Source organism: Tupaia chinensis, unplaced genomic scaffold, assembly GCF_000334495.1.
Source record: "Tupaia chinensis unplaced genomic scaffold, TupChi_1.0 Scaffold000028_1, whole genome shotgun sequence".
NCBI lineage: Eukaryota > Metazoa > Chordata > Mammalia > Scandentia > Tupaiidae > Tupaia > Tupaia belangeri.
Genome location: NW_006159458.1, coordinates 4,038,847 through 4,049,769, shown reverse-complemented (window position 1 = coordinate 4,049,769; position 10,923 = coordinate 4,038,847). Strand labels below are relative to the sequence as shown.

General features: G+C 42.6%; 1 protein-coding gene across 7 annotated transcripts in view; it reads right to left on the bottom strand.

The window, feature by feature from the left end:
* The window catches only part of TM7SF3 (transmembrane 7 superfamily member 3), a 56,906-nt gene extending 47,428 nt beyond the window's left edge, over nucleotides 1-9,478 (bottom strand). The window contains exons 1-2 of one of the 7 annotated variants that reach the window (XM_014587222.2): nucleotides 9,109-9,478; nucleotides 8,149-8,211 (exon numbers count right to left, since the gene is read on the bottom strand). In XM_014587222.2, coding sequence (XP_014442708.1) covers nucleotides 8,149-8,211; nucleotides 9,109-9,199 — 154 coding nt within the window. In that variant the 5' untranslated portion in view covers nucleotides 9,200-9,478. Of the gene's footprint in view, nucleotides 1-8,003; nucleotides 8,079-8,148; nucleotides 8,212-9,108 lie in introns of those variants that run through there. The other 6 variants (XM_014587221.2, XM_014587224.2, XM_014587229.2 and 3 more) reach the window with 6 other exon arrangements.
* Nucleotides 9,479-10,923: the final 1,445 nt, after the last annotated feature.

Below are 10,923 nucleotides of genomic sequence, written 5' to 3'. Positions count from 1 at the left end.
ATATATACTCTATGGAATACTATACGGCCATTAAAAAACAATAAGACCCTGGCATCTGATAGAAAGTGATTGAAATATGGCAGACTTACTGCTGAGTGAATCAAGCCAGGCTATGAAAGAAAGATATTATATGCCTTCACTTAATATATACTGACTATCCAAACTATCATAGAGATTGAAATATTGAAGGGCATAAAAGCAGTGAAAATAGTTATAGACACTGAAGACAGTGTGGAGCAGGGACGGAAAGAGTATAGGGAAGGAAATCAGAGAGAAAAAATAGAGAGGCATGACATTTATGGGAAATGGTTTATCACTTGCTAATGGTAACATGTATAGTATTTTCAACTGGACTGGTCTAAGTACTTCATATTGGGTAAATTCTCTGTACAAGCCAAATGATGTATAGTGATTGAATGTTTAAAAAATAATAATAATAAAAATAAAGAATCTAGGGAGGTAAAACAGAAATGTATGATTTCATCTCCATGTAGTAAGAAGCATACTTATACAGTACTTTGTACTTGTATTTCATGACATTAAAAGAGTGATGTTGGGGACCAGCAGGTGGCTTAATGGTTATGTTGCTGGATTCCCACAGAGTCAACTGCATTTGAGTCCCAGATCCAGAGGCATAAAACTTACACTGGGCATGTGGACACGCACACCCATGACCCTGAAAGGAGGAGAAGGGATTACAGTGTGGCCATCCCCCCTGGAGGATTTCTGTCTCTGTCTCTCTGGTGAGCACGCATGCCATATAGCAAAAATCTATTTTAAAAAAGTCATAAAAACTGTGATGTTAAAACTGAAAAACAAAAGATACCAAGAATAGTGAACTTGTAGAAGGAAAAAACAAACAAGAACATAAAAATAATTTTAAAGTTAGAAAAATGGTTAGCCTCAATAAAATTTCCCCAAACTCTGTGATGCTATTACCTTTAAAATGTACTTTAATGTTTTATAAAAATTAATTTTAAAAAATCTTATTTATGGGCCCAACAGGTGGCATGGTGGTTAAGGGCACTGGACTCCCACAGGGCCGACTGTGGTTCAAGTCCTGAACCTGGCAGCTTACTTTCTCGCTTTCTCGCTTTCTCTCTCTCTCTGGTCAAATTAAAATAAATAAGTAAATAAATAAATTTAAAATAATTCTAAAAAACGTTATTTGTGTGGCTACAATCTATTTTTTAAAACTCTAGAGAAAATTGTAATAGTTCCAAAAACAGAAAGTAAAGATAGTATTTTTCCTCCTACATGTGTAACCAGAAAGACTATACATGAAACAGACTCTTTTTGGAACAGAGGTAAAATATTAGGGGGTAGGTAAGAGAATCTGGGTAGGGAAGTCTGAACAAAAGGGTAAGTTTGGGGGCCAGCAGGTGGCATGGTGGTTAAGGTACTAGACTCCCACATGGCTGAAATGGTTCGAGTCCCTGACCTGGCAGCTTGCCCTCCCCCTTTCCCTCTCTCTCTGTCTCTCTGATCAAATTACAAAGTAATAATAATGAATAAAATTAAATATTTTTTAAAAAGGGCAAGTTTGTGTTTTGTTTTGTTTTTAAAGAAAAACAAAAAAATGTTTACATTTTCTAGGCCTTCCCATCACCATAATTACCTAATGAAAAACCAAATTTTGGGACCAGCAGTTAGCGTAATGGCTATGTCACTGGACTCCCACACAGTCGACTGTGGTTCGAGTCCTGGACCGGGTGGCTTAAACTCGCACCGAGCGCATGTGCGTGCGTGCCCAAGATCCCGAGAGGAGAATGGAACAGAAGGGATTGTGGCGTGGCCATCCCTTCTGGGGGGTGATTTCTCGCTTTCTCTCTCTCTGTCTCTCTCTGTCTGTCTGGTGAGCGCGCGCACGCACGCACCCTATAGCAAAAACCTCTCCAAAAAAAGAAAAAAAAAAAGACAAACTTTACACATGACTATGTGGCTCTCAGTAAATGGCACTAAAAATGCTTCATGTATTGCACTTTAATTGTGTTCCAGTCTATCATCTTTCTTCATGTCTTAAAAATACCCACCCATGCTGGTCCATCACACTAAGAGCAGTTTTCCTATAAATAAAGTGAATTTCCATCCTTTAATTGTCCAAAGTATTCAGCTCATTTACCATCTTGCCTTTTCTAATTAATAAGTTCATTTTTTCCCCTTTATTTCCTTCAATTTTCCTATTCGGCAAATATTTATGAAGTACTTATGGATTACAGGCTGAATATCCCTGATCCAAAAATCTGAAACCTGGAATGCTCCAAAATCCAAACACTTACGAGTGCTCACATGACACAAGCAGAAAATTCCACAGCTGATCTATTGTGACTGGTCACAGTCAAAATGCTACAACAAAAAATACTGTATAAAATAACCTTCAGGCTATGTGCATAAGATGTACATGAAACATAAACAAATTTCATATTTAGATGTGAGCCCCATCCCCCCAAGATATATCATTTTATGTATATGTAAATATTAACAAAAAAACTAAACAAACAAAAACATTTCTGATCTCAAGCATTTTAGATAACCCGTAGTCACTGACTGTTGAACACTGTGACCAAAACTGATATAAACAAACTCATAAAAGATATCCAAGGCGGGGCCGGCAGGTGGCATGTTGATCAAGGGCACTAGACAGTGGTTCAAGTCCCAGATCTGGTGGCTTTCTCTCGCTTCTCTTTCTCCCTCCCTGTTACTCTTGGGTCAAATTACAATAAATAAAGTTAAATAAAATATTTTTTTTTAAAAAGGTGTCCAAGGGACAAGCAGTTAGCATAATGGCTATGTCACTGAACTCCCATGTAGCAGACTGCAGTTTGAGTCCCGGACCCAGTGGCTTAAACTCACGTCAGGCGCGTGTGCGTGCATGCCCAAGATCCTGAGAGAATGGAGGAGAAGGGATTTTGGCATGGCCAACCCCCCTGGGGGGTGATTTCTCACTTTCTGTCTCTCTGTCTTTCTGGTGAACACACGTGCCTTATAGCAAAAAAAAAAAAAAAAAAAAAAAAAATGGTGTCCAAGACTTCTGTATATATCACTTAGATTTGCCCTTCGGCATACTTTAGAAAACATTTTGATGATCCTTATGTTTATCTGCCATGACATAGACCTTGAGTCAAAATGGTACACAGAGCTCTTAAAAGCCCTGAAAAAGACAGAAGCCATCAACTAGAGAAATCCTAGTGATAAATTTTTCTTAAACTTCCTTTAACCTATCCAGAAATACTTGGAGAACTGAAACTTTGGAAAGACAATGAGGAAACATAGGGCCATGGAAATTAAAATGTATTATTAAACAACTGGTGACTTGACAAAACAAGCAGGGGTGTTAAAAGGAGATCTTAAATAGTTAAACTGCACCTAAAGTCTCATTCTAGTCTAGAAAATTAAAAACTGAAAACAAAAATCCATGTGAAAATACACAACCAGGAACAAAAACTTACGCGGCAGTCTGCTTTCGACTTCCTCAAAAAGTAGGCCTGGCATTTCAGGAATAGTTATGACTTCATCTGTTATGTCTGGAGTTTCCCAAAAGCCACAGGAAGAAGCCCACCTTTCCCTAATCAAATGACTATAGCACAAACCAGGCAGAAGTCTGATAACAAAAGGAAGAAACGCTCTATACATCACTTAAAAACTGGTCATTTGAAGGACCAGCGGTTAGCGTAATAGCTATGTCGCTGGACTCCCACGTAGTCGACTGCGGTTCGAGTCCCAGACCCGGTGGCTTAAACTCACGTGGAGCGCATGTGCGTACATGCCCAAGATCCCGAGAGGAGAATGGAGGAGAAGGGATTGTGGTGTGGCCATCCCCCCTGGGGGATGATTTCTCGCTTCCTGTCTCTCTGTCTCTGTCTGTCTGGCGAGCGCATGTGCCCTATAGCAAAAACCTCTCAAAAAAAAAAAAAAAAAACTGGTCATTTGACAGGCTGGCTCCATGGCATGGCAGTAATGCACTGCTCAAGAGAAGGTGGGACCCATATGCCCACACTGGTTTCCAGTTGGCCTGAAACACACCGGAAATACATGTGAGTGCCCAGGCCCCCATAGGCCAAAGGACTGAAGGAAGGGACATGTACATAACCAGACTCTGCGGAAAGAGAAGGGATAAGAGCATAACCAGACTCTGTGGAGGGTGCTCCTCTTTCTCCCCTGGTCCTGACTCTCATGTGAGCATGTACACATTCCATCACGAAGAAAGAAAAACTGGCTAGAAAACCTAGTCATTTGACAAAATAAGTGGGAGATTAAAAGCAGGTATCCGAGGACCAGCAGATGGCATAACGGTTACGTCACTGAACTCCCACGTAGTTGACCGTGGTTCAAATCCCAGACCCAGTGGCCTGAAACTCATTGCAGGCACGTGTGTGAGTGTGCCCAAAAATCCCAAGAGGAGAATGAAGAAGGGAGTGCAGTGTGACCATCCCCCCAGGGAGTGATTTCTCACTTTCTCTCCCTCTGTCTCTCTCTGTCTCTGGAATGCTTTCTTTTCTCCCCTTTGCTCTGTCTCTGTGTGGGGATTAAAAGCCCCCTTTAGAAAAAAAAAAAAAAAAAAAAACACCACACAAAAAAATTCATTTCAGCTGCTATAAGTAATGATAATTTAGTTATACCATTGGTGTACATTTCATAAAATATATCACAATTTATTATTTTACTGTTATTAAGCATCTGAATTATCTCTAGTTTTTAGTTGTTATAAATATCTCCAAGCTTTTGTCCCCATCTCCCCATCTTCTGGTACATGAATGTATACATTTCCATTGGGTAGAATCAATAAGTAGAATTTCCAGGAACAGGGTATTCTTCTGTTCAGCTTTAGTAGGCCAACCCACACGGTTATCCTTACCTGGACCCGTCCAACTGGCATTGCACAATTTTTTTAATAGAAGAATTACATTTTAATCGAACCCAGTGTGGTTTGACTCCTCGCTGTGAGGGTTTGGTCATGGATGTTCTGGAGGCCAGTACAGTGTCCTTCATCTATTCAGCACACAATAAACGCTTCCTGAATCATAGTTAACTATACGACCTCAGGCAAGTTACTTATTTCCCCTGAGCCTTGGTTCCCTCCCTCATGGAAGAATGGAGATAATTGTGCAGCAAACATCAATCAGGTCACCGCTAAAAGTATCAGTCTTTCCTGTGGGAATGGGAAAATCGTATTTAAACTGTCCAGTGCTGCTACACAATAAAGTATCATTATTAACTTCCATTACTATTCGAGAGCTTTAGAGACTCACCTTACTAAAAATAAAAGAAAAAAATCCAGCATTCTCAGAATGGCCCTACACATAAACCACCAGTGGAAAAAAACAGGCACTCAAAAAACACCAGACACTCAGAAATACCTGGCCCATCATAAGCATCAAGACGAGGAAAAGACTTCCACAGAAAGAACGAAAGACTCTGAAAGTTGTCCCAGCCTGCATGGCACAGGCAATAGGTACTGACCCACGGTGCTGGAAACCACTGATTGACCACAGATTCGGATCCTAATTGGACCTGAAAAGATGCTGGGTGTGTAGGGTTCCGAGATTCTGACCAGTTAGAAGGCTGGGGAAAAGGGATCGTGGAGTATCCAGATCCTGTCAAAGTGCCTGTTTCTAGTTCTCTCTCTCAGGAAACAAAGAAAATAAAGGAAAAAAAAAAAGATACAGACTGTCCAGACAGCTTTAACAACAATCTGGCAGACACTGCCTTTAATTTCTAGTCACAAAAACAGAGTTGGCAAAAGAAGACACATACCAAAAATATATCCTGCAGAAATTAAAAGGCACCTAACTTCACCTCTAAGCCATCTGGGAAAGGATTCATTAGAAGCAGTTTATGAGGCATAATTAGATCTTATGACTTGGGAGTGGGAGGAAAAAAGACAGCACATGAAAAGATCTTGCAGAGCAACTGGGGAACATTAAAACGGAGCACTGACCCTGTAACTTCTCTAAAAAAGGTGGCTCTACTTTTTCTGCCAAATTAATTTTTGTCATCAGACTCAAAAAGGGGACCATCTACTATTTCTCTTACCCTTCTTCCACTTTACCCAGAATAACCTTTTCATTCCAGTATTCTTTTTTGTTGTTGCTGTTGTTTTGTTTTTTGGAGAGGTTTTTTTGCTATAGGGCGCGTGCGCTCGCCAGACAGAGAGAGATAGAGACAGAAAGCAAGAAATCACCCCCCAGGGGGGATGGTCACGCTGCAATCCCTTCTCCTCCATTCTCCTCTCGGGATCTTGGGCATGCACGCACACGTGCCCGGCGTGAGTTTTAAGCCACCGGGTCTGGGACGCGAACCGCGGTCGACCATACGGGAGTCCAGCGACATAGCCATTACGCTAACTGCTGGTCTCTCCAATATTCTATTTCTAATTGAGCTGACAAATCCTTATCTTTTGCTTTTTCTTTCCTAATCAGATCCTAGTTTGGTAACCTTCAAAATATCCACCCCTGTACCAACAAGTGGTATGAAGTTAGTTAAGGTGACTAGATCTTACGTGGTCAACCACATTGGTCCAAGTTCAAGACTGGGCATCTTGACAAGTGGTGGGCACATGTGCATGTGTGCCCAAGATCCAAGAGAATAGAGGAAAGGGGACTGCAGCATGGCTACCCTCTTGGCTGTCTGAGAAAGAGGTGGGGGGTCATTGTGGGAGACTTTCATCTTTCTCCCTCTCCTTCTCTCAAGAAATAAACCTTTAAAACAAACAAACAAACAAAAACCTCTTTCTTTCTACTATTTTACTTAACTGTACATCAGATTTCTCTCCACTGTTAATGCCTCCACACGACAACCAAATTCTAGGAAAGATCTGTCACACCTTACTCTTCATAATTCTCTCCAGATGGAATATTAAAGGCAGAATGGTGCAGCTACTTCAGCTGGTCAGTATCCAAATATCTCCACAATTTCTCATGTTTATTTTCTTATGAATTTTCACTAGAACTAAAGGTTAAAAGGAAACACAAAGATGGGGGGCCAGCAGGTGGTTTGGTAGTTAAGACCCTGAACTCCTGCATGGCTGAACACAGTATGAGTCCCGAACCAGGAGACTTGCTTTCTCACTTTCTCTGTCTCTGTGTCTCTCCCTGGTGAGAGCACATTTCAATAGCAATTTTTTAAAATAATAAAATTAAATAACTCTTTAAGAACAAAAAGGAAACACAACAACGAACACACTACCTCTCATGTACTTTTGAGAGAGCGCTTGCAACTAACTATGCAAATGACCTACTACAGTACTTCACATACTCTCCATAGCACCTAGCGCCTCGGTCAATGATCCTCTCTTCAACTCCAATCACTGTGCAATTCCCTATGAGTCTGTGGATATGAATCTAAGACAGTAATGAAAGATGTTAAGGATAGCCGAACTGGGGCTCTAGGACAAAACTGTTCCAAGATACCATTCATGTCCCATTGCTCACTGATAACACCTTCCTCAGACATTTCTGGGCATTCAATCTGCCACCATCAAAGATTCATAAGCATTCAAGCCTTAAGTTATGCAAGTTAGCTCCTCCTGCTCACTACGGGCAAACGCTCTCCAATTACAGCACTGCTCAATTTCTTCAGTGGGCAATGATACCAGAATCTTCAATCAGCCACCCAGCCATTTTCCAGGAAGATCACACAAGTCTTTGTTTCTTCGTTGTCATACTGATTTTTACCTGTCAGATGTGGATAATGTCAGCTTTTATTATCACTTGTTAGCTGAATTTCACATTTTGTCCCTTTCCTGCACAAAACAATACTAACGCAAGCCAAAAAGAACAGTGTTGAAGAAACAGTGTTAGAATCAAAGGAAAAAAAGGCAAGTAATAATGTGAAAAAATACTACATTGTCAAATTCTTACTCATATTTCTCAATTTCTGTGTAAAAGTTTCAAGATATTAAATACTAAAGCACTGGAAGAGAAATGATAAGGTCTAGATCCCAGCTCTCCTGGCTCAGGGGCCAGTCTACATCAACTACAAATTCAGTCTCTCAAATCCCTTACCTTTAAAGTAGAGCTAGCATCTCTTCCAGCTTCCTCAGAAGGCTATTTCGAGGAAGGAGGATTCACCGAATTAAGTCCGATACTATGCAAGATAATCTTATTGCAAGGCAGTTTTATTGAAATGGAAGGACCACAGGAGACACACCTGGGTGTGTTCTGATAAGCCTTTCACTTGTGTAATGAGTGTCCGGGACCTCAGCTTCATCCCCTGCCAAGTGAGGACAATAATTATCTCATGAGGTTGTGAAGATTAAATAACACTGTGCATGAAAAGCACCTGGCACAAACTGCACGCCGTAAATGTTAGCACCCCGCTATAAAAAGGGTTTGTCTGCAAAACATACAATTGGCCTTTTCAGTTTTAGCCTTAGTCCTATGCAAAGATTCTAGGATTCAGTTTGCACAAGAGCTTTTCAAAGATAAGCATTTAGGAATACAATCACATTATTCAGAGAATATTATGTTTCAGAATTGCAACTAGTCTTTTAAGCTCAAAATAAAACTGAATGTGCTTAAACTTCACTGAAAAGCACATGATTTATCAGCCTGGCTCAATTACCACGTTTTTCATTTTATATTAACAAACAGTAAACTGTTGATAAAAACCATTCACCAAGCACATGACCTACGACCTAAAGCCCTATTCTGGGTTCATTTTCCCTTTCATACTCTGCAGAACATAACCAATGTGAAAAGCACCCAGATTGTGAAGTGTACAAATCGGGAGAGGCGTGGAGGACCTTTCATAAAGCCCTTAGTCCAGTCCCTGGCCAAGGTCCCCTATCTAGAAGCTCAGCTAGGCTGTCAAGGAGCAAAGAAGCGTTTTAGTGCGTTAAAGCCACAAATATGGCTGCTGCCTTAGGGAGATAATCATGTTTCTGCAAAAGAGGGTTACTTTATCTCTTTCCATTTCCCTAGCCTAGTACGGCCTCCCTAGCAGGAAAGGACTTTGGTCCATGCGTGCGGGTCCTGAACTCACCGTCCAGCATGCACCAACACCCAGGTCACCACCTCGCCTCCGAGGTGAACAGAGCCCGATGGTCTTTGACATTGCAAGACAGGCACAGCAACTTTGGGTTGCAGAAGCCAAGAGCCCAGACCTTACCCTCGCTGGAGTTCCCGACGGTCTCGGCTCCACCAGCCACGCCGCCTTCCGACGCCAGTACAGCGAGGAACAGCAGCCGCAGGAGCCCCATAACTGCCTGGGCAGAAGCGGGCCAACGCCAAGGTCGAGGAAGAGGCCGGGCGTGCGCGCCGGGGCCCCGCAGCCTCGCGCGTGCTACCCTGGGACGCTCGCGCAGGCCGCCATCGCCCGCCAGGTGCACACGCCGCGCACCTGCCAGCCCCGCAGTCGCCGGCACACGGAGCAGCCACAAACCCCAGCCCAGCAAGAGGCTTCCCGTTCCAGCAATTAGCCAGAGCCGTGCTTCCCCGCGCCTCCTCCACGGCTGTTTTGCGTCACCGCAAATGACACGCGGGCGGAGGCGGCGCTGGGGGCGTGTCCGCGCGGCGCGCACCTCCTTCCGCGTTCCCGGAGCCCCGAGAAAGTCTTGGGTGAGGCCCCTGCTTCTCGCTTTTATCTCGCTGGTTACGAAACCCACCGTTGGGGTACAAAAACCCTTCACGTTGCGGCCTAACGTCTCCAGCTCCTGATCTCCTGTATAACGGTCTTTTGCAAAGGGAACACCAACAGAAAAGGATTCTGGTGTTCCTTTAACCCACTCCCAGCACTTAGAGGTCGCTTTCCCCCGTAGCAATTTCCTCGGCGGTCCAGGCAAATGTTAGTATAAGAAGGCCAGTGAATGTTATTTGCTGTTTTGGTGGCGGTTACTGTGCTAGTGATGAACATCACATTTAAAAATAAAGTTTTGGGCCGGCAGATGGCGTAAAGGTTAAAGCGTTGAACTCCCACATGGCTGACGGTGGTTTGTTTGAGTCCCAGATCTTGTGGCATACTTTCCTCATTTTCCTTTTCTCTCTCTGTCTCCCCGGTCAAGTTAAAAATAATCATAACGATGAATAAAATGAAGTAAAATAATAATTTAACAACAAATAATAAAGTTTCATCTTCTCTAAGCGAGAACACCCTGAGGACGAATGACCTTAATCTGAACTTGCTCTACGAAGTCTCATACCTGAGTGATGTTTAAGGGTCTTTAGTTCTTGTGAGAAGTGGTTAGTAAGATGATTGCGGAATTAGATTTATAGACTCAAAGTTATTTGGGGAAGATCACCCTGTTTTCCTTTCCTGCTTTTAAAATTTATCATTTATATATTTTAATGAACAACTAAATCTTGGTAATAACATGTCGTGTTCATCCACTACTAAGCTAACAATCTATACCAATGACCAAAATATTAACAGGCACAACCTCTCTTCTGTTGCCCCGCTACCTGGTCCTCATGTTCACACCTTTGAAAACATCCTCTGTTCTCATGGTGCTTATTCACTTCCCATCTCCCCCATTCTTATAACCCTTAGTAAATGAAACCTCAGGGAGATGAGAGGAGCAAGTATGATAAAGGTAGTATTTGAGTCAGTAGATGGATCATTAATAAATTGTCCTAGTAATTGGTTAGCTGCACTGTATCAGGCAGGGTAGATTAGACTAACTCACACTTTCAAAATAAAATCCCAACTAACACATAAAACCATAAAGAGAGCTAGGAGAAAATGTGTGTGTGTGTGTGTGTGTGTTTAAGAACCTGATCTCAGGGGAACCAGCAGTTAGCGTAATGGCTATGTCACTGGACTCACATAGTCGACCGCAGTTCGCGTCCCGGAGCCGGTGGCTTAAAACACGCCGGGCACGTGTGCGTGTGTGCCCAAGATCCCGAGAGGAGAAGGGAGGAGAAGGGACTGCGGCGTGACCATCCCCCCTGGGGGGTGATTTCTCTCTTTCTGTCTCTATGTCTCTCT